The 24,383-nt window shown below is 37.4% G+C and overlaps 1 protein-coding gene across 1 annotated transcript in view; it reads left to right on the top strand.

The window, feature by feature from the left end:
* Positions 1–8,778: 8,778 nt before the first annotated feature.
* MEI4 (meiotic double-stranded break formation protein 4) overlaps positions 8,779–24,383 on the top strand; it is a 101,437-nt gene continuing 85,832 nt past the window's right edge. Inside the window, exon 1 of the mRNA XM_016207287.2 lies at positions 8,779–9,016. Within this exon, the coding sequence (XP_016062773.2) occupies positions 8,785–9,016 (232 nt within the window). The 5' untranslated portion in view covers positions 8,779–8,784. The remainder of the gene's footprint in view (positions 9,017–24,383) is intronic.

Below are 24,383 nucleotides of genomic sequence, written 5' to 3' on the forward strand. Positions count from 1 at the left end.
TTTTCTAATTTTCTAAGGTGGAAATGTAGGTCATTGAATTTAAACCTTTTATAAAATAAGTATTTGAAGCTATAATTTTTCCTTTACAAGTTTTTTGCTTTCCCCTTCAAATTTTATTATGTTGTGTTCTTACTATCAAAAAATACTCTAGTTACATTTATAATTTTTTCTTTGTCCCCTATTTTATTTAGAAATGGATTATTCGTTTTCTAAATATTTGAGGGATTTTTCTAGACATTTCTAATAGTTTTTCTTGTGGTTAGAGAACCTAGTGTCTCAGCATATGATCTGTCTTGTTGAATGTCCCATATGAAGTTGAATATGTATGCATCTTCTATCTATAAGGTGTAATGTTCTATAAATGCCAGTTAGTTCAAGGTGGTTGGTTATACTTTTCAAATATTTTATTTATTTATTTATTTATTTATTTATTTAATTTATTTTTAAATATGTCTTTATTGATTTCAGAGAGAGGAAGGGAGAGGGAGAGAGAGAGATAGAAACATCAATGATGAGAGAGTCATTGGATTGAGCCCACAACCCGAGTATGTGCCCTGACCGGGAATCGAACCCTGATCGCCTGGATCCCAGGTCGACGCTCAACCGCTGAGCCACGCCCGGCCAGGCTCAAATATTTTATATTATCATCATTATTATTCCAGGTCTAGTTATTCTATCAATAATTGAAAGAAGTGTGTTAAAATTTTCACATATGATTGTGTGTTTTCTACCTCTCCCTTAAGTTCTTTCAATTTTTGCTTCATATTTTTGGAAATTCTGTAATTGCTATTATGTGCATACACATTAAGAATTGTTAATCTTCTTGATTAATTGACCTTTTTATCATTATGAAATGCTTCTCAATATCTCTGGTAATATTTTTTTTTGTCATAGTTTCCTTTGTCTTCTACTAATAAAGCCAACCCAAATTTCTTATGTTTACTGTGTTTGCATTTTTTTATTTTCAACTCATGTTTGTCTAAAAATAGTTAATTACCTTAACCTATGTATTTGCAATTTAGCCCTTCAGGCACAAATCAAATAACTTAGGTAGACCATCTAGGTAAAAGCTCTCTTTTAAGATAAATTGCCAGATATATGTGTAAATTAATGATATTTATTTTCTCAGTAAATTTTTTCTTAATAGTTCAGTAAAATTTGTAAGGGGATAAAATCCACATTTTATGATTTTCTTATAGTTATTGAAAGGACAAATAGATTTAGACTCAGATCATAAGTTAAAGATCTGAATTTCTTTTATAGCATGAGTTACTTTGTGAAATGCCTATGGTTTTAAACAAATGAGTTTAATTGATTACCCTGGAGTAAAACTGAACCACTGATGTAGCTAAGCCTTGTTCCTATTAAACAATAGGAGTATTCTGTTTATAAGATGAAATAGATGGATGATATTTTCAGTAAAAGACCACTTTTATAGTCACAAGATAGCATGATAAAAAAGGTTCTAGAAATTCTTAATACAGTTGTTGTTACTTAAAAAAAAATAAAAAAGATGGCTGTGCAGCTTCAGGTCTGCCTATACTTTCCATGTGCACCAAGGTTCAGGACTGCCCATGGTGTCATCATGAGGCCAGTTGTTGGCTATCATGAATTTGTTTGGGTTGGTAATCTCAAGTTGGTCAGATGTAAATTTTGAGGAGGAAAGCAAGTTCTCATGGGTGGAACAAATGGGGAATTGGAAAGTTTGGTATAGTTGCCTGGGGAAGGTAGATGACAGGTGTTAGGCCACAGGATTGCTATCATTTTTTACCTTAAATAGATCCTGTTACATGGGTAGAGGTAGGTATTGGTTCCAATGGTGGGAGGACAGTTAGGGACTAATTCCTGCTCTGGATGCCCTCACCTGGTACCCAGGGACATGTACCTTATGCTGTATTTTGTTGCCCAGGAGGGTGCCATACGGGTCATTTGGACTGGCTTGCAGCTTTTTCTGGTGTTCCTTAGTTGGTTAGGGGTTGTAGTGCTACCTATCAGGGGGTAGGTAGCATGGAGCCTGTGAATTGACACGTTCTTGATGGAGAAGAGCTTTTAATTGATACAGGATGCAACTTCTGAAAGATGAATCTGTCACTGTCTGACTTCGGAGGATATACAGTCATAGAACTAAGTTGAAATTCTGGGCAGGAGCAGGTGGGAACAGATAGTCATAAAGGATCAGTCCTGAGTAATGACTTACTTACAACAAAGGCTCTGTGCGTGTGTGTGTATGTGTGTGTGTGTGTGTGTGGGGGGTTTGGAGCAAGTTGAGGAGCTGAATATAAAAATGCAAAGCAAAGTGTTCAATATTTGTGAAACAATGCCTCTCTTTTAATAGGCTATTTTAGGCTAGAAAAAGTAGAACTCTCATCTGTTTTTTAAATGAAAATCTAAGTAGAAAGTAAAAAACTATTAGACTTACTTATAAAATGAAGCCCTCTGATAAGCTATAAAGCATTGTCCGTTGCTTGTGGTGATCTCCTTCATGAGATTTAAGTGAGTGAGACAGATGAGAATTAGAGCACTTTTTCAGAGTTAAAAATGAGCCTTAAAGAAAATGTGTGTGGGGCTGCTTGTGCTTTCTTGAGCTCATATCTTAAATGTACACAAAAGTGAAGTCTAAGACAGTGTTACATAATAGTAGCTGCAAAACAAATCTCATTTTCTAATGTGTCATTCACAAAATAGGACGTCTTATGATGGGGCCATGTACCTTTTCCAGAGGACTCTGTGCCTCGCCTATTCCCCTCTTTAGTCTTGTTTTTCTGGAAGCTCAGGCCCTGACTTACTGGTTCCCAGAAGATAGCTTTTCTCTTTCCTGGGATTGGCTGAACCCCTCTTGATGGCCTCTTCTGGGTGTTTCTTTGCTTTCTGGCTTCATTCTATAATCTTCCCCATTTTATAACATGTAACCTTTTCCATTTCCAAAGTATACCTCATAAAGATTTCAGGTTTGTAGAGTGTGTGGATTTGAGTTGGGTGGATTATCAGACATTTTTGTATGCCCTAAAGAACAATGTGCTTGTGTTGGTGATGAGGATTATGTCCACATCAGTGTGTGAAATACCAGTGGTGTAACTAGGGAACACCTATCATTCTTCCAGATGATTTTTTAAAATATGTGTTAATAGTAGGTATCAGGTCTCCTTTCCTTCTATTGGACTTACATGGTGTGAAATGGTTGCTGTCTGTACTATATACATATGAGTCTGCATTTCTGAATCATCGTGCTTTTTGCTGATTTATAAAATGTATTTGATGCATTTTTTCCTGTATGAAATTGTGCAGTAGTTACTTGCTAGAATCCAGAGAAAATCTTTCCTATTTCAAAAGAAGCATATAGGAATCAAAAGGTGAGGGGTGGGAGTTTTCATAAAAAGAAAACAGTGTTAAGAGACTCTGTAGAGTCTACAGTGTAGACAGTTAAAATCTGTGATAACTCTTTCAAAAAGAGGAAAATGATAGCTAATTGGCCTGTTTTGATGGAAACGAAACAGAAGGAAAAAATAAAGCAAGCATCCTTTTCTTTACTAGCCTATTGACATATACAGATTTTCTTTGCTGAAATGTCTTTTAAAGGCCCCCTCAGTAATTCAAGTGTAGAGTTTTGAAATCTTAAGTAACTCCTGTTTTTTTTTAAATTCTCACCCAAACATATTTTTTCCATTGCTTTTCAGAGAGAGTGGAAAGGAAAGAGAGAGAGAGAAAAAAAAAAAAAAACTGTGTGAGAGAGACACATCGATTGGTTGCCTTCTGAAGGCCCCCAACCAGGGCCAGGGATCAAGCCTGCAACCGAGGTATGTGCCCTTGGCCGGAATCAAACCCCGGACCCTTCAGTCCGCAGTCTGATGCCCTAAGCACTGAGCCAAACCAGCTAGGGCAACTCCTGATTTTTTAATGTAAAATTTCACATGATGTTAGTCTGCTGAGCACCTCACAGTACCGTATGTATGGAAACTAAATAATTGGGGGATTTGTCAGCTTGATCTAATCCAAAAATTGTGTTAGACTACTGTCCAAACATTACTGAAACTAATTATTTAAAAAGCCTTGTAATATCTTGCTTTGCTGCCGGAGCTTTGCTGTGTCCCAGACCAATACTTGATAAATACACAATCCACCATCATGGTACTTGGGGACTTCCTCCTGTACTCAGACTCTGTCCTTAATATATTTATCTCTGTGATTTATGTAATGTTCATCCAGTGTTCTTCAGCTTCTTGCTTTCCTGAGAAGGCAATTACTGTATTTATTGTGAGTTCACAATGAGATGAAATCTGGCTTTCTCCCTCATAGTTTACCAACTCTGACCTAAACCTGTGTATGAACTAGATTTCATCTTTCTTGTAGTTTCTGTAGTCAGGAATTGTTTTGGTGAAAGTCTGAAGTTGTACTGTAGAAAGGCATACGTTTAGAGGGAGGATATTCATTGGAAGTCAAGAAAGGATGCATCAGAAAGTAGAGAGAGATGTTACTTTCAGATTAACTAATTAAATTCATCTCCTAATCCATTGTCCCTGGTTGCCATTCTCCCTAGTATGTAATTGACAAAGATTTACTGATGAGAGCCAGGATTAAAAGCTGGCCAAGCAGCTATCTGTGACTGCATGACCTGTATTGATATATTCACTCACTCACTCACTCACTCACTCACTCACTCACTCACTCACTCACTCCTTTAAGTACTTAGTAGAGTGCTCACTATATGCCAGTCAGTGCTTGTGCATTGGAGATGCAGTGGCTAGTAGCTTGCTGCTTGGTCATATTGGAAAGTTTTTGTATCCCGCTCCAAAATACATTGTGTGTTTTGAATTAGTGGAAGGAACACCAAACACATCTGAGTGAAGGGGCATGCAACTATGTGTGGACGTGGAAAGGTCTGAAAGCCACAGGCTTAGTGGACTTTGGGGAAAACTGACCAGGAAGGGAGATTAGAGAACCTGGGAGACAAAATTCTCATTTGATTGACTGCTCAATTTTGAAAGTACTTTGTTGATAGTTTAAAATTTCTGAGTATGTTTAATGTACTATTACTTCACTCCCAACCCCTTTCCCCTCTCCCAAACTATTGTTGGACTGATGGTGTGTTTTATAGTTAAAGATGTCTCAGAATTGAGGACTTGAACTCCACAGGCTGGAGCTAATTAACACAACCACAAAATGATTGGTGTAGAGCTCTGAGGCTTTATTCAAAATCTGTCTTCATTTTTCCTATATTTTCTACTTCGAAAAATAGAATAGGAAATATTTCTGTAGGATTAGTATTAAGACATTTTTAGGTCTTATATGTTTTATAAGGTTTATTGTGGGAAACATGGAAATAAAATCGGACTTCCTCGATTCATAGTCAATGTATTATTTGTATTTTGGTGAATAACTTTAGCCTTCCTCCTCCTTTCTCTTCTTTCTCTTCTTTCTCTTCCTTCTCTCCATTCCTTCCATCCCACCTATCTCTAAATCTATCAATATTTAATCTGTAGTTTTTTTCCCCCTCAAATGTCCAATTTTACTGCTTTTACAAAAGCCTATATTTTACTCTGCAGTTAACATGTGAGAAATATTTTTCCATACTTTTAAATATTTTCAAAAACATTTTAAATTGAATAGTATAATAGGTTATAATTTAATTAATGAATCTATTGTTAGATGGTCAAGCTGGTGACAGGTTTTGTTTTGGGTTTTGGTGGGATTTTTTGGTAAATATAAATAATCCTATAAGATTATCTATGGGCATAATGTTTTGTATGTCGCTCTGGCTATTTCTTTAAGATAAAATCCTAAGTTAAAATGTTAGAGTTCGTATTGCTGGGCCAAAGGGGAATAAATATTTGAAGGTGTTTGATACATATTAGGAAAATATTCTCCTGAATGGTTATCTAACTTAAACTTCCACCAGTTTTATATAGGAGTGATCTGGGGCTCTTTACTTATAGAATTTTCATCAGTGATCTTGGAGATGAACTAATTTTATAATTCAGGATTATAATTCAAAACAGTTTTGACAGTTAAGAGAATTGGTTAGTTGATGGCAAATTAAAGCTCAGTGGAGAAAAATGATGGTAGAAGAAAAAGGACAGATAAATATTGCCAAAATACTGTTTGCAGAGTAGCTGTTTATGCATGCATTGCCTGAAGGAGAACCCAGGGATCCAAGGGAATGTAACTAGAATTTCAAAGCCCTATGGGGGACTTTGGTATGGTAAGATCTATTCTCAGATGCAAAGAAAAATAAAGCCCATTTGAACTACTACTCTATTCTAAAAAGACTGTTAAAATTTTGTATTTTCAGCTATTAAAAATTCAAGGACACTAAATATCTTCTTGGGGAAGATTCATTAAAATGTACATTTTAATTATTTACCATAATTATTTGAGCATAAATTGAATTTTTAAAAGGTTTTTAAATATATGGTGACAGAAGATGATTTGCCTTTGGGTCATGGGCACACAATGCTATCTACAGATCATGCATTATAGAAATATACACTTGAAACCTATATAATCTTATTAACCAATGTGACCGCAATAAATTTAATTTTAAAAAAGGAAAACAAAGGAGAAATTTAAAAAAAGGTTTTCTGCAAGTTACTACTGATCTTTCCTAAATTAAACAGAGACTATATTTAGGAAGCTCATCCTTTTTTTTCCACAAAATTTTGGGAGAAATAGAATTATCTTTACCTTGCAAATGGCACATCAAGAGGATAGGAACCACAGAGACCCCAAATAGCCAAAGCAGTCTTCAGAAAGAAGAACGAAGTTGGAGGTATCACGCTACTCGATATCAAATTAATTAAAACAGCAGCGTACTGACATAAAAACAGACATATGGATCAATGGAACAGAATAGAAGGGAGGCAAGAATATACAATGGGGTAAAGATAGTCTCTTCAATAAATGGTGCTGGGAAAAGGGAACATACTCATGCCAAAGAATGAAACTGAATCACTTTCTTACACCCTATACAACAATAAACTAAAAATGGATTAAAGACTTAAATGTAAGACCTGAAACCATGAAACTTCTAGAATACATAGGCAGTAAAATCTTTAACATCACTCAGTAATATATATGTAGTCTTTGGATATATCTCCTCATGCAAGGGAAACAAATAAACAAAAAAACACAGATGGACTGCATCAAACTAAAGAGTTTTGCACAGTGAAGAAACCATTAGCAAAATAAAAAGACAACCTACTGAGTAGGAGAAGACATTTGGAAATGACACATCCAATAAGGGATTAATATCCAAAATGTACAAAGAACTCATACTACTTAACACCAAAAAAATAGATTTAAAAATGGTAGAAGACCTGGATAGACGTTTCTCCAAAGAGATCATACAGATGGCCAGTAGACATATGAAAAGATGCTCAACATTGCTAATCATCAGGGAAATGCAAATTAAAACCACAATGAGATATCACCTCACACCTGAGGATGTAGAGAAAAGGGAATACTTGTACACTCTTGGTGGGATTGTAAATTGCTGCAGCCACCATGGAAAACAGTATGGAAGGCCCTCAAAAATACAGGGTTGGGCAAAAGTAGGTTTACAGTTGTGAGTATAGGAAACAGAGTTTATTCTTGTATTATTATTTATTAATTGTATTATTTTCCATATGAACAACTGTAAACCAACTTTTGCCCCACCCTGTAAAAAACTAGAACTACCATATGATTCAGCAATTCTTCTGGGTAGTTACCAAAGAAATCCAGTTCGAAAAGAATGTGCACCTCTATGTTCATTGCAGCATTATTTACAATAGCCAAGATATGGAAGCAACCAAAGTGCCCATTGATAAATGAATGGATACAGAAGGCATGGTACATTATATAATGGAATATTAGCCATAAAAAATAATGGAATGTTGACATTTGCAACTACATGGATGCACCTAGAAGGTATTATGCTAAATGAAATAAGCCAGATAGAGAAAGGCAGATACTAAGCAATTTCACTGATATGTGAAATCTAAAAAAAATAAATGAACAAAGAAGATAGAAACAAACTCATAGATACAGAGAACATTTTGATGGTTGCCAGATGGGAGGGGGATTAGGGGTTGGGTGAAAAAGGAGAAGGATTAAGATTTACAGATTGCCAGTTATAAAAACAGTTACAGGGTTGAAAAGCATAGACAATATGGTCAATATTGTAATAACCATGTATGGTGTCAGGCACTAGACTCATCTGGGTGATCACTTTGTAAGGTATATAAATGTCTAACCACTATTCTGTACACCTGAAATTAATACAATATTGTATGTCAACTATAATTGAAAAATTTTTAAAAAGTTATAAAAAAGTCTCAGTTTTCTACCCCAGATTTACTGAATTAGAATTTTAGGGGGGATGGAAATCTATATTTCTATCTCTATATCTATATCTCTATATCTATATCTAGATCTATAATATTTATATTTTTCTATATATGTCGTATATATAGAGAGATATATATATCTGAGATTCTGATATATGCCATTTGTTAGAAACCACTAAATGAATTAATGTATATGTTTTCTACCCCAGGAATTTGTCAAATTGTTTGAGCTTATTGTTTTGATTATTAATAATATGCATGTGTATACATTTTTCTTTTGCATATTTTTTCATAGTGTTTTCAGTTCCTGAGAAATATTTTTCTGTTACTTGGTGTGAAGTAGTATTATAAATTTATTAATTAGTGTTACTTTATAAAATCAGTTGTGAGCAAATGCAGTGCAAAAGTTAAAAGGCACTTCTATAACTTTTTTTCTTATTGCACCATAGAGACGAAAGCCAAGATGGATAATCAAGAATGGTATCTGAAAACTGCAAAACTGGCTCTGGCCTTGGCAATTATCCGCTCAAAACCACCAGGCAGAAGCAGCAGAGAGTACACAGAGCACCTTGCGAGGGTGGTGTCTGGGCAGGAGTCGGAGTGGAGGTCAAAGGTTGAAACCTTGGAAGCTGAAGTTCTGCAATTACGTCAAAAACTTCTTCTGAGCAGGATTTGCTCCGGATTGTTTAAGAGTGGTGAGTGTATGAAATTGTCTTTTGATAGTACATCCGTCTGTTTTATTTGTGCTTCACAATTATTTAGGAATTGTTTAATTTCCTAAAACTAGACTTCTTTCCCTATAAAGATTTTGTACTTCTAGCCATGTATTAAAACTTTACTGCCCCTTCCTAGTGAATGGGCTACATTAGACAATGGGTTGAATTTAGAAAATGAAATAGATATGAAGGCAGTAATGTTTTAAGCTTACAGATAAATTAATTTTAAAATCACATTGTTCAATCTTATTGTTATATGTTGCTTTTATATTAAATAATTCATCTAGCAGTCATATATCAAGTTCCAGCTGTGGACCAGGCATGAGGTGGGTCATGAGGAGCCAAAAACATAGGAGGAGGTGCCATCCGTGCCATTAGTTTCCAACTATTCTAGCAGGGAAAACAGACCTATAAATAATTAACCCAGTTGTGACAAATGGGATAATAGGAGTACTAGTCAAGTGCAGAGGAGGAGCTATTCATTCTGCCTGGTTTCTAGGAGGCTTCTTGTGTCTGGCCACTAGTCAGTGATGGTCACAGTATGCACCAGGATGCAGGAGCGTGAGCAAAGGCACAGCAGTGGAAGACACATGTCCCATTCAGGATACTGCCAGCATTACATTTCAGAGTGACCAGAACACCAGAAGGTAGAGATGTGATGGGGGAGAAGGGAAGAGAGTGAATTGGGACCAGGTTCAGAGGGCCTTGAATGTCAGCCTAGGGACTATTTTACTGTATTTCCTATCAGTAAGTTGACCATTTACTTTATGGTCTCTGTAGGACCCTTATGAGAGTGAAAGAAGGGGACCATTCATAGTTACACTAGGACAACAGGCAAGAACCAGGACTCACTTGAACAAACTGGAACATGTGGTCATCCCATTTATCAGGAAACATAGAACTCTTCTGATGCATAGGATTGACCCTCATATTGGGATTGGGAAACATAATTCCGGTGATTTTTAAAAAAAACAACAAAAAAGTAAATTAGATCATGTTACCCCTTTGTGGAAAACCCCTCTCTAAATTCCAGCCTGCTTCACATTAGATACAGATTTGTGATCATTGACCAGGATGCTGTGGGTGATTTCACCTCCATTCACCTCCCACCTTATCTCGTACAACCTCCCCCTTGTAAACGGTGGGCCTCCTTCCAGCCCGCAGAGGCTCTTCGTGCCTCTGACCTTTGCTATGCTCTTCTCTTTGACTCTCTTTGTGGCTGGCCTCTTCCCTTCCTGGAAGTCTTATTCTAAATGAAACCTTCTAAGTGTCTACTCTTTGTACATTGCACCCCCCACACCAGTTATTCTTTAACCAAACAACCCCTGTGGACTATTTGTTTACTTAGTTGCTGCCTGATCTCCTGAACAGAAGCCCAAGTTCGCTGAGGAGTATAGGTCTTTGATTGCTAGGCACACTCTACTAAATTCCCGCCCCAAAGGCTGACACACAGAAGGTGCTCAACAAATATTTGTCAGCTGGAAGCGGAGCATAGAGGACGTTTTGGCTGTAGCAGTGTTTGGAAGCAAGGAGACAAGTTTTAAAAGCATTTACCAAAGCCAATATGAAGAATGATGAGTTGTACTAGATCTATGATGGTAAGAACTAAAAGGAGGTCAGACAGATTTCATGGTTTCAGAGTAGACACTTCAGACATTTGTGAAAGATTTCAGAGAGTCTTTAAGGGAGATAGAGGCATTTAGGATAATTGAGTTTTCCAATCCTGGTATTGAATTGATTGTGGTGCTTTGAATCCAGGTAGTGAACACAGAAATAAACTTTTAGAATAAAAAGTTGAGTGAGACTTGCCTGAGTATAGTCTGACCCCTGAATATACAGGGATTATCTAGAAGGAAGGTGGAAGTATATGGTCCTAAAATTAAAAAGGGATGAGTGGGCTGGAAATGGAGATGCAAATTTAAGATTCATTGACATATAAGTAATAGTTGAAGGTATAGCTGGAGATGAGATAGGGAGAACAGAGCTTGGAGCTGGGGGTACTGTGGGTTCCAACATTCCAGGGTGGGCAGAGGAAAAGGAGCCGTGGAAAAGAATGTGACTGTCAATTAGGAATACGCTTTTAGTGCACACATGGTAGCTATGGTAGTAGTGTACTCACTAACTTTAGTTTTGGGGATATCAGGAAAGCTCACTAACCTGATACCCAGATGTTACTAAAATCTCACTGTGTGAGTGAAAAATAGTGTTATATGATTTATAGCCACATTTTAGTCTCTAGAGTCTTTCTAGGTAATGGTACCCAGTGAATGGCAAACATAATCAATTTTCTTAATTTTTTTCTGAAAAGTTATATGATTGATATAATGCACACATATAAAAACTCTAGTAATCTTAAAGTGTGACTATCATAAACATCTGTGATACCAGAACTGCTGTTTAGCCCAGCTGGTGCAGCTCAGCAGTTGAGCATCAACCAATGGTCCAGGAGATTGCGATTCGATTCCTGATCAGGGCATGTGCCCTGGTTGCAGGCTCGATCCCCAGTCTAGGGTGTGCAGGAGGCAGCAGATCAATGACTCTCTCATCATTGATGTTTCTCTCTCTCTCCCTCTCCCTTCCTCTCTTTCTGAAATCAATAAAGATACATTTCAAAACAAAGCAAAAACTGTTGTTTATGGTGAAGGGCCTGTATATAACACTGAAATAGATGTATTTTTTTGTTTGGAATAAAGTATGTCTCACAGTAAGAGCCTAGGTGGTAACTTGTTCTTATGCTGAAAACTTTCACTTACAACGCCTGTGAGAGAAAATTTCAAATATCATACAATTAAAATCAGTTTTACTCACAGCAGGAATTGCAGGTAAAGTGCTTCATCATAGATGTTTGGAAGTAATTGGTCTCTCCATCTGTTAACTTAAACTTGAAAAATGAGGAATAAATGGATAAACTCAGATAAATAGAGTCACTGTTAAAGGAGAAAGAAAAAAAACTGTAAAGGGTATTAGATTAATAGGAAAATAGAGGAGGAACACAGCTGTTATTTAAAGCTGTAGAATTTGAAAGGCTTATATGGCTTGCTCTAAGAAAACGTGATACCTGAAAATCAGAACTATATTATAGATGTATTTATATTATTAAATATTTATTTCTGGAATTTTCAGGGTTGCTGTACATATACAACTGTTTTTGAGTGTTTAGACAGCAGGCCCTCGAGAAATGTTGAATGGAATAATTCTTGACATAATGAGAGGCTGTGGAACTTAATTTCTAGCATCAACTGCCGGTTGAAGCAACTGAGCAACCCAGAATGAAATAAAGCAGAGTTGAAATGTCAAAGTACAAATAAGGAAGTATTATATAATTTTTAAAGCATGTTAGGAACTCAGCCATTTATTTTAATTTGTTTTTCTATAGTTTTTTTTTTTTAATTTTTAAATTTTAGTTTTGTTTAAAATATTACAGATGTCCTTTTTTTCTCCCCAGTGACGGATTCCACCCCTTCCCATCCCCCTCCTTGGTCCCTCTCCCCACCATTGTCCGTGTGCTTGGGTTGTGCATATGTGCATATAAATTCTTTGATTAATCTCTCCCCCTCCACCCACGTGCCCTCCTCCATCCCTCTGACATTCGTCAGTCTGATCTATGCTTCCATGTCATTGAATCTATTCTGTTCATCAGTTTATTAAGTTCTTTAGATTCCACGTATAGACGAGATCATGTGATGTTTGTCTTTCTCTGCCTGGCTTATTTCACTTAGCATAATTTTCTCCAGGTCTATCCAGACTGTCCCAAAGGGTATGAGATTCTTCTTCTTTACAGCTGCGTAGTATTCCATGGTGTATATGTCCCACAGCTTTTCTACCCACTCATCTACTGATGGCCACTTGGGCTATTTCTAGATCTTAGCTATTTTAAACTGTGCTGCTGTGAACATCGGGGTACATATATTCTTTCTGATGAATGTTACAGGATTCTTAGGATACATTCCTAGGAGTGGAATCGCTGGGTCAAAAGGGAGCTCCATTTTTAATTTTTTGAGGAACCTCCATACTGTTTTCCATAGTGGCTGCACCAGTCTACATTCCCACCAGCAGTGTACTAGGGCTCCCCTTTCTCCACACCCTCACCAGCACATGTTGTTTGTGGATTTGTTGATGGTAGCCATTCTTACAGGTGTGAAGTGATACCTCATTGTGGTTTTAACTTGCATCTCTCTGATGATTAGCGACGTCGAGCATTTTTCTCATGTGTCTCTTGGCCATCTGTATGTCCTCTTTGGAGAAGTATCTATTCAGGTCCTTTGCCCATTTCTTAATTGGGTTGTTTGTCTTCCTCTTGCTGAGTAGTATGAGTTCTTTGTACACTTTGGAAATTAGCCCCTTATCAGATACATCCTTGGCAAATATGTTTTCCCAGACCATGGGGTTCCTTTGTATTTTGAGGCTGTTTTCTTTTGCTGTGCAAAAGCTTTTTAGTTTGATGTAGTCCCATATGTTTATTTTTTCTTTTGTTTCTCTTGCCCTAGGAGATGTATCAGTGAGAATTCCACTACGTGGGATGTCTGTGACTTTACTGCCTATGTTTTCTTCCAGGATTTTTATGGCTTTGTGACTTACATTTAAGCCTTTTATCCATTTTGAGTTTATTTTTGTATATGGTGAAAGTTGGTGGTCTAGTTTCATTTTTTTGCATGTGTCTGTCCAATTTTCCCAGCACCACTTATTGAAGAGACTGTCTTTACTCCATTGGATACTCTTGCCTCCTTTGTTAAATATTAACTGACCATAATGGCGTGGGTCTATTTCTGGGGTCTCTGTTCTGTTCCATTGATCTATATGCCTGTTGTTGTACCAATACCAGGCCGTTTTGATTACAATGGCTTTGTAATACAGTTTGAAATCTGGTAATGCAGCTGGGACCACGGCAGCACCCGGAGAGTGGGCAGTGGCTGGGCTATAGTTTCTTAAAGAGAAACATACTTCTTTATATTCTTCTTTAACATACTTCTTTAAACATACTTCTCTGACTAGACTGTACAGAGACAGGATAAATATAACTTTCTTAGAATTATGCCACATTTTTATTTTACTTAAATGCTCAGTAGTGGGAACAAGGAAGGAAAGAAGGAAGGAGGGAAGGAGGGAGGGGGAAAAGTAAAAGGAGGGAGAGAGAAAGGGAAGGGGAGAGAGAGAAAGGGAGAGAAAGAGGGAGGGAGGAAGGCTCAAAGAAGCCCAGACATTTCTCAGAACCCTTGTGGTGATGCATGGCAGACACAGTTAGTTGTCTACTCTGTAGCTTTTTTCGTCTTTACTAAAGCACTCCAGTTTTCTGTGGCAGAAATGTGTTCATGTTCACTGGGTTAATCCATGAACACCTTAGACTTGTTTTTTGGTTTTCTTTCTTGTTTTTTAACAAATTTTTTGCCAATCCTTACCATTTCTTTAACTTTTCTTAAGCTGTGTGTTATCTGTCTTCTTGATACCCACACATATAATTAATTGTCCAAATCTAGAAACATTTTTTAAACATTTTAAAATGTTTTTATTAACTTTAGAGAGAGGAAAAGGGAGAGGGATAGAGAGAAACATCCATCGGCTGCCTCCTGCATGCCCCCTACTGGGGATTGAGCCTGCAGCCTGAGCATGTGCTCTGACTGGGAATCGAACCAGTGACCTCTTGGTTCATAGGATGATGCTCAGCCGCTGAGCCGCTCTGGCCAGGCTGGACTTGCTTTGTCAATATTGCTCTAAGATTGGACAGCAGCCAATGTAAGGTAGAAAGCAATCTTATGAGCTTTTGATAAAGATTTTCTTTTTTGTATAAAGAGACCGAGTTTCATGAAATAGAGCTAAAATTTTTTTCACCTCAATCCTGTTTCCTGTATGAGACACTGACACACAAAGATATGATGCCTGGAACTGTGGAAGCTGTTTTGCAACTGTGAGGCTGTATTGAAAATTAATGCCAAACATGCTAAAGATGGAGGAGGGTGAGAAGAACCTGGGCCCTTCCTTACATTGCCGAGCAGTCAAAGAAACTCTAGGTTTACTTTATTAGGAATTTTTAGAAAGGTTAAGTAGTGGTTTAAGCCATTGTTATCCATGTATTCCTTTCCTTGTATTGAGCACATCCTAACTTATAGAGCGGGGAGCAGGGAGGGTTGTGAATAAATCAGAGCAACACTAATTTTTCTCCCAAGAATCTTCTTGATCTATAGGGGAGAAGGTGAGAGAGACAAACTATGTTCTTTAATCTAGAACAATTTCTTAAAGATGGCTTCATAATGTTGGCAAGGACTTCATCTAGGTCTCAGTAGTTGGGTGAGCAAGACCCAGGGCATAGAGACTGGCCAGGAAGGTGTTAGTGACTATTCTTTAATGTTGACTAGGGATTGAAGGGGCATGGTGACAGGAGCAGTGCCTTGTTGAGTGTGTGTGGCAGGGCAGGCAGGCAGGGGGAATCTGGAGATTGCTGTTATACTTGTACAGTAATTTGGCATTCACAGGAGGGAAGTAGATGGATGAAGTGTCAGGTATGTGCTTTTCCCCCTACAATGTTATGTACTCAGTGTGTCTTTATAAATGATAGATAGGCTACTGGAGGAGTAACTGGCTAGAGTAAAGGGAAAGTAAGAGAAAATGAAATGAACTCATTGCTTTACATGTTTATTTGTGAAGTTCATTGAATACAGAGCACACATATAGCGTGTGGAGGTGGTGGGCAGAGCAGTATAGTTAGTTTAGGTTGAATTTAGCTTATCTAAGTTTAGGGTCCTGTGAGACAACCTATCCGACCAGAGGCTTTAGGAGCATCCCTACCCTTCTAGCTGAAAATGCTTATGGTTGTTTGGCCATCCTTTGTTGTCCCCTTTGAGTGCTGTACACCCTGAAGACTGAATCCTCAGGGTTGGACTGCCTGCCCTAGACCCTGCTTCTCAGCTTATGTAAGTCTGGATTTAAGAAAAGGTTTTTGGCTACAACGGTGTTGACCAAGGGTTGGAACAGTGGCTGGATATCCCAGCTGCCCATGTACACCTCTTTAGACCCAGCATGGACCTTGTCTTTCTCTCCTGATAGCGGCGACTTTTCTGGTCCAGGCCACTCAGCCTCCATCCCATCTGTTTATTGTCACCTTGCCTCAGACCATGTCCTGAGGAGACAAAACAAGAACCTGACTTAACAGCCCAGAATTACATGTTGGAGCACTCACAGTTTTACAGATACTGAAAGACCCTGGAAAATGAATGCATAAGCATTTCCTTCTTAGTTTTGACATAGCTCTTCTCATATAAATTGTCAAATATAATGATAGAAGTTTACTTAAAATTTCAGTTGATTTAAAATACACATGCATAATGTACATAAAAATTGGAGACTGTGCCCTTGATTTAATATTGGTTCTAATGAAAGGCTCCCAAACAAACAGACTCAAAGATGCAGAGAACAGACTGATGGTTGCCATAGGGGAGAGGGGTTGGGTGGCTGGGTGAAAAAGGTGAAGGGATTAAACAGTACAAATTGGTCATTACAAAGTAGTCATGGGGATAAAGTGCAGCATAGGGAATATAGTCAATAACATAATAACTATAGTGCCAGGCTGATACTGGAAATATTGGGAGGATCACTTTGTAAAGTATATGATTATCTAAACACTATGCTGTACATCTGAAACTAATACAAAATAATATTGAATGTCAACTGTAATTGAAACTAAAATTCAAAAAAAGAGGCTCCAAAATAATTTAATGTGCATGGAGAATTGTACATTAGATATGCTTTACTCATTATATAAAAATTGAATTAATCTTTTAGAGATTATCAACATACAAAGAAATTAAAGTTAAGGTTAAAAAATTCAGAATATTTTTAAATGGCTTTAATAGTGACAAGGCAATAATTTAGAAATGTAAATATCATAGTTATTATAACAAGAGCTGACTCTGGTACGCATGGTGTGTGGAAATGGGGCATAAGAAGGGCCAGATCAATGCTGGAGTAGGTACCCGGCCTGCAGGACTCCAGGAGCTCTGGAGGCTGGGCCTAGTTGAGGGCAGCGGTGCAGCCTGCAGTATGCAGTGTTCAGATGGAAATCTTCAGTCCTCCCAAATCTCTTCCCTGTACCCAGCTCTGACTCTCATTGCACAATACAGTCATCTTCCTTGCCTAGGCTGGGTTTTAGGAAAGTATGTATCTTGAGTGCCCAGGTCATTCCCTGGATAGGTTGACTGTACTGTCTGTGTATCTCTGTTTCTCTCTGTTCACTTATCCCTTTTACCCTCTCACCCTCCATCCATCATTACTTTCCTCCTCCCTTCCTAATAAGCACCTATATGTGCCATGATAGAGGATTCTGAATATGTCATATTTTCCGCTATAAGCTGTGCAGTTGTATGAGACAGTCCCCTGTTTATTTCAGGGAAAACATCCTTTTTCTTATATATATTTAAAGTAATTTAAAAGACATCTTGTAAGGAAATTTTTGGATAGGAAATGCAGTATACTGTATACTAGAAATCAGTAGAAAGCCTTAACTTCTACTTAAACTATACTATTATACCAATCCTTAAGGAGTATATAAAGTAATATAACTAAAAAGAAATATACTGCTATAAATGAATGCCAGCATGTTATAGGCAATAAGACAAAACACATTTACTCAGAAATAAAGTTTTTATCATGCACTTGGAACTGTGCATACTTGGAACTGGCTAAACTCGCTGACCTTGATGTAGAGTGAATGTGAATGAACTCCTAAATGGAATATGGAGACGGAGCACATGTATCAGTAACTGGTACAAAACCAGCAGTGCCAGGAGTGAACTGTGTAGGGAGGTCTACTGTGTATGGGCCCCATGACAGTTCTTCTGTGATTTGTGTGATAGCACTCATTATAAGGTTGGCATTACACTTCTTATACTGCAGGTAAATGTGGTCTTTTCAGTTGAATCTCCTGTTTTGGAAACATGTGACTTTCAAAATTTACATTGCTCATAGACATTTCTTAGAGTTAGTGTGAAAATGAAATCCGTCAGAGTGCCTTCGTTGTGTGCTCTGCTGGAGACACAGGTGCTGAGCTGCTCTCAGCCACTGCGCAAATCCATTGTTTCAGTTATTGTATGGTAATTGTATGATAATTGTTCTTGTTTTTGGTCTCTCCCATTTCTCTTATAGTCAGAGAGAAATATTGCCTGTGTGTCTTTAATACATTCAGACTATGTCTGCCAAGTTTTGTGCTTTGAAATAAGACAGAGATTGTTTCCAGAGAAAGCTGGTTCTTTCAAAATCCTAGCTCTAAAAATTCCTCATCACTCTTGTAATTAATAAATCACATGAAGAACAAAGACTGAATTGCTTTTGTGCCCTCCCTCAGTGCTTGATTCAGTGAGACATTACACATAGTTGCTTTTCAAAGATGCTTCTTAGCTTGATATTTAAATTACCACCTCTGATTAGGCTTGTAAATATTTGTAGTGTAAATAACTCTCATGAGCTGAAGTGGGATTTTCTATGTAAAATATAATGTAATACATACATTTTATATCCATTTGATGTAACCACTTGCTGAAAAAAAATAAAGCTCCTGATCCTTCAGTGTACTTTTTATTATAATTGGAGTTTTAAAAAATATATCAATAAACCAGAATTTTGCAGAATTTTGGCATCTTTCCCTCCTTCCATTGTTATTCTAATAAGATAGCTTTCCCCCTGGGATTTAGTATAATTTGTTCATTCTTTCTGTAAATTGATATTTTTGATAGAATGACCTTATTCTTTGACCCTTTCATACAAATTAGGTGGCACTTTGCATATTTTAATACCTAATATTACTAATAATTGTGCCTTTAATAACTGAAGTTATTTCTACCTGTGTATTTTGTAAAGTGTTTGTGTCCTCATCTGATTATTTTTTATCCTGTGAACCACAAGGTGTCTCATCATATCTGTAATTTCCGAGCAGGAGTCAATCCAAAGTAGGACAAGTCCATGCTGGTGGCTGCTTTGTGTGGCATCACAGCTCTCTGTGATGTCTGAGGAGCTGGGCCCAGAGAATGGTGTGCCTCAGTGATCTGTACTTTTCTAGTCCCTCTGAAACTTCTCTTTAAACAAGTGCCTTGTCCATGCACAGGCGTCTGTGGCGGTGAACACAGTGATGACAAACTTAGTTGCTCACTTGGCTTTTTTTTAACAGAAAATGCTGTTAAATGTGAATCTTTTGTACCTGTGTGAAAAAGAGAAGTACCATTAATAGGATTTGCAACTGAAAATTGTTAAGTGTATTTTTATGTTTAAGCCACCTTCTGAAAGGCTTTCCCTCTGCATTGTTGATAGACATAGGCTAGAACTCCAGACAGTGGCCCTGAACCTGCCTGTGCACTAGAAGCACCTGGGGAGCTGTTAAAAATCCTGATGCCTGAGTTGCACCCCAGACTATGTCAGGATCTCAGGAGGTTGGGTTGAAGCACCAGTATTTTTTCACAATCCCTAGGTTATTCTAAAGTACAGGTAGGATTGAGAAACACTGGTTTAAGGTAGACTTTTATTTCCTATTTTCAACTCCAACGCCCTTATTAGCAGTTTTCATTACTAATCCCACCTAGCTTTAATCCCCTATTTTATTGGATTAATTTATTGGAGTATTTACTATGCTGTAGTTATTTATTAGGAGGAGTAGAATACAATGATATTGGCCCTTTTGGGGAGATATATCTGACACTAATTTACTTCAGTTGCGAGATTTGTGATCATTGATGACACTGGTGAGAAGGGATGGTGTGTGGGCAGCTGCAGGGAGGGCTGTTCAGTTGTCTGTGCACATATTTGGATGTGCTGGCTGCACAGCTGAGTTTGGAGTTGGGCCCTTGGTGAGGATCTCAAGCTCATTTGTGTGAATAGTGCACAACTATAAAATGAAAACTGGCATTTTTTCCAACCTCCTTTTTTATTCTGTAAGAGTAAATAATAGTAGTAGACTGCTTCTTCCAGCCTCCAAAAGCAGTATCATAAAGCATTCTCATTTTAAAAATCAGGGAATACTCGTATTTTTGCTCTTCCTTCAGTCCTCTTGTCTACTATAGTATATAACTTATTTAACAATGTGTGGTATGCTTTTTAAAAGCATCTTTTTATGTTATTGCTATACTTACTATACTATACAGGGTCCTTGAATTACTTAGCAGCCCATGATGAGTGAAAATACCTCGTTAGAAAAGGAGGTATCATTCTTTCTTTTCATTTACATATTGCAGGTGGCTTCCTATATTAGCTGGCTATGAAATTTTATTGGCAATATGAGATATTTTTCAGAAATCCTTATCAGTTGATGCAGAGAGATTTTCTGTTGTATAGTTTATAAGTAAATATTTACTTAAAAGGGTAGTTAAGATATATATGCTCACAACTTATAGTGCTTTAGTTAAAATTACCCTTAAACCAAGTGGCAGCTTGATCTTAATTTATTGATTCTGATCTTAATTCTGTTAACAACTTTATCAGGAATTCTCAGCTATTAAAATTATTCAGTATATTAGCTTTTAGATAGTTCTGTAGTAAATACCTTCCCCCCCCAATTAACTAAAATTTCCTGTATTTACTGGAAAGTAGTAGACACTCAGGTTTTATGGCATGAATATTATGAATCTTTATGTTTACTAGAAGGCATCTTGGCAGTAAATAGATGTGATGTGATTGTAACATCCATTCTGACAGTATATTTGAATGAGGAAGAGGACAATGCCTAGAGCACCATGCTCAGTATAAAACACTTTTATATGCTGATAAATGGTCATCATCAAGGTCTAGCACCCTGTAAGTGTTTGGTGGTCAATTTAAGAATGAACAGGTATAGCTCGGCCGGGTGTGGCTCAGCGTTTGAGGTCAACGTAGGATCCAGGAGATCGCGTTTCGATTCTGGTCAGAGCACATGCCCAGGTTGCGGGCTCGATCCCCGGTGGGGGGCGTGCAGGAGGCAGCAGATAAATGACTCTGTCATCATTGATGTTTCAATCTCTCCCTTTCCCTCTCCTTTCCTCTCTCTGAAATCAATAAAGATATATATTTTTTAAAATGAACATACATACACGAATGAAGAAAGAACTAACAGAAAAAAAAGAGGAGGTACCATTGATGGGGGGAAGGGTTGCTGAGGACATATTCTGGACATAGAGTTTTTATTGGAAAGAGCATAGATTTTTGAATTAGATGAATCTGGGTTAAATCTCAGATCTACCAATATTTGTTAAGCTTTTTTACCTCCCATGAGAATCACTTTCTTTCTTTGTAAAATGAGGGTGCAGAGGAGGAGGAGGATCGTAACAGCAATGGTGAGGTTTAATGGGAATACTTGGCACCAAGCTTCCTGACACATAGATAATAAATAAATAAATAAATAAATAAATAAATAAATAAATAAATAAATAAATAAATAAATACTAGTTTCCTTCCTCCTCGGCCTTGATACTCTGATGGAAATGGTCATTGATTTCTTAATAGCAGAATAACCTTGGGTGTGTGTTTTTTTACTTGGGAATTTTTTTGTTTAGTTCTCTCTTGCAAAGTCCTGGATCTAGCTGTTTTAGCAGATTATATAAGTGGGAAAGGAAAGAACGAAGGTTTAAGGGTATGTGCGGTTTTCTCTCCAATAGTAAAACTGAATGACTGGCATCACTGCCACTTTCTCAGTTCTAGTCCAGTAACAAAAGTAGAAGATCCTCAGCCTGATTGTTTGAGTAGGAATTCAGCTGTCATCCCGTTTAATTATTTTGGGAGTTACATTAATGGAACTTGATTTTCATTCTCTACTCTGTTTCTATGTTGTTATAAAAAGTTCTAATCTGAGTTCTATTCTTCTGCTCTGATTTCTCAATTATGTAATTTTCAGTGTTCTCCTTCCACAAAAAAAAAACACTATGATGTTTCTCTCTTCTATAAAATATCATTTCTCCTATTTCAGGAGTAAGTTCCCTGTAAGTTATCTGCCACCCTTTTTTGCCTATGCAATTTTCCTCACAGTTAAGATCATGTTTTAAACAGTGCATAGCTTTCTATTATGAACCCATGCTTTCTTTTCAGACCCGTATCCCGCTCCCTACACACCTCTGCCTTCCCTGTGTTCCTGCTACACCTTCTCCCAGTCATTGCCCACACCCGAGCCTCTCGTTGCTGTTCTTTCCTGATGTGAAAGACCTCCCTAATGAAAGTTTTGTGATCCCTTGACACTACTACATGAAATCTTTCTCCCTTTCTCCAGTTTGAACTAATTTCTTTGTATTCTTAGAGCATATCACCTGCCCCTGACAATAATGCCTTTTGACCTCTAGTAGAGTTAGCTATCGGCTTGTCCTTTTCTTAGTTCATTGATGGTAGGAAACCATACCTCGTTTACCATTCAAGCCCTTTTAACCCTTATTCTGGTGCCTTTACATTATAGCACTGCATGAGTATAAGCTCTGAAATCCTCTATTCTGGCAAAGGAGAATGTATTTTGTTTGGCTTATTTTCTCTGAAAAATGTCTGATAATTTCATTTTTTAACGGTAAGCGATTATGTTCCCTCTTTTGGTCAAGTTTATTTAATTTCCTAGACCACTGATTTTTACAATGGCTGAAGGATGAATCAACTGTAGCACTGAAGCTATGCTGTAGTTTTTTATATTCGTCCTTGCAAGTTGTGAAAACCAGAACCCCCTAAGAAAGGACTTTTCAGAAATTTAACAATAGTAAAATCAGTGGTAATGAGCTCTGCTTGATTAGCAATAAGGTGTGTGTGTGCTCACAGAAAATTGACTTTGAGTTCTCTGTCCTTTTTACTACTCACAAGAATATATTTTAATCATAACTCACTTGTAATGGCTGACTAACCTCTCTCTGGCTATACCCCTTTTATTTTTTGAAATTAAGAATATTTTTACTTTGTCTCCTTATGCTAGAGAAGAGACTCTACAGAATTAAGTATATGACTTTCGGCCATAGCCTTGTTTTCTGATAGAGTGGTCATTGGAGCTTTATTGGCAGACAGACTATACTTTTAAGAAAAAGAATGTTAGCTGTGGAAATGCACACATCTCCAAACTGTGACATGTGAGTGATTCTTGGTCTTCGTAGCAAGCCTGTAATTAGTTCATATACTTAAATCATCTGATTAGTTATTATGTCACCCTTCAAATGTTTTATTCCAGGGTGAAATGAAAGGCATCTAATTCTGAGATTCAAAATTGGCCAATTACAGTATTTTTCTATTTTTGAATTGTCACTCAGTCAAGGGGTATTACCAATATTTTCAAATAGTCTTGTGAGTTTTTAAAAAAAGAGTCATTTTTGTTATTCCACAATGAAATAATCTTTTCACCTCTGAGATTGCATAACACTTTTCCAGTAATGCTATTATAACATTTAGCAAAATTGCTGCACACCCACCTTGAGCCTGGCTCCATGCTAAATGCTTAGAATACAGTGGTAAGACTGATGTGGTACCTTCTCTTTGGAGTTTAAGTCTAAGAAAGAAGACAGGCAACTAACAAATATATAACAAGTTCTATGGGAACCCATTTCAGAAAATCTATCTGATCTAGAAAGTCAGAAAAGTCATTCCTGAGGAGGAACATTTAAATTCAAATCTGTATTGAATTGTACTTAAGACAGGTGGGTTTGGAAGGGGTAGGAGAATGTTCTAGGTTTAAAATTAGCACAGAAGTGTTGAGCTGTATATGTCTGCAGGAGTGATTTTCAGCCTTGGTAGCATATTAGAATCACCTGAGTAGTTTGAAAAATTCAATGTTTAGATCCTACTCTGAGAGATACTGTGAATACTTGGAAAACTATTATTGAGGTATTTTCGGCAGGTGGGTGACATAAGGTTTGTGATCTGTAAGATCACTGGGCTCCAGCATGAGACAGAAGGAGGAGGATGGATGTGCAGAGACCAATTATAAGGCATTGCAGTGAGTTGGGAAAGTGAGGGGCATAGCTTGGACAAGGCTTGCATTAGCTGAGATGGCAAACAATGGTAAGAGTAAAAGTTGGTGTCTTAGTCTGTAAGGGCTGTTACAACAAAAATACCATTTAGGCTGGGAAGTCTAGGTCAAGGCAGATTCAGTGTCTGGTGAAGACTCATTTCCTGGCCCATAGACAGCACCTTCCTGCTGTGTCCTCACATGGTGGAATGTGCAAAGGAACTCTCGGGGCCTCTTTTGTGATGGTTCTGACCCCATTCCTGAGGGTTCCACCCTCATCACCTAATCACTTCCCAAAGGTCTTACCTCATAACACCTTTCTGACCAATCACAAGATAACTTGTGTCTGCACTTATTTTAAACACCTTGCTGACCAAAGTAGCCGGCCGCACAGGCAAGTTCTGGCTCGAAATAGCTGGTCAGCATTAATATAATTAC

This window comes from Miniopterus natalensis, chromosome 5 (genome assembly GCF_054644295.1).
Source record: "Miniopterus natalensis isolate mMinNat1 chromosome 5, mMinNat1.hap1, whole genome shotgun sequence".
NCBI classification, from domain to species: domain Eukaryota; kingdom Metazoa; phylum Chordata; class Mammalia; order Chiroptera; family Miniopteridae; genus Miniopterus; species Miniopterus natalensis.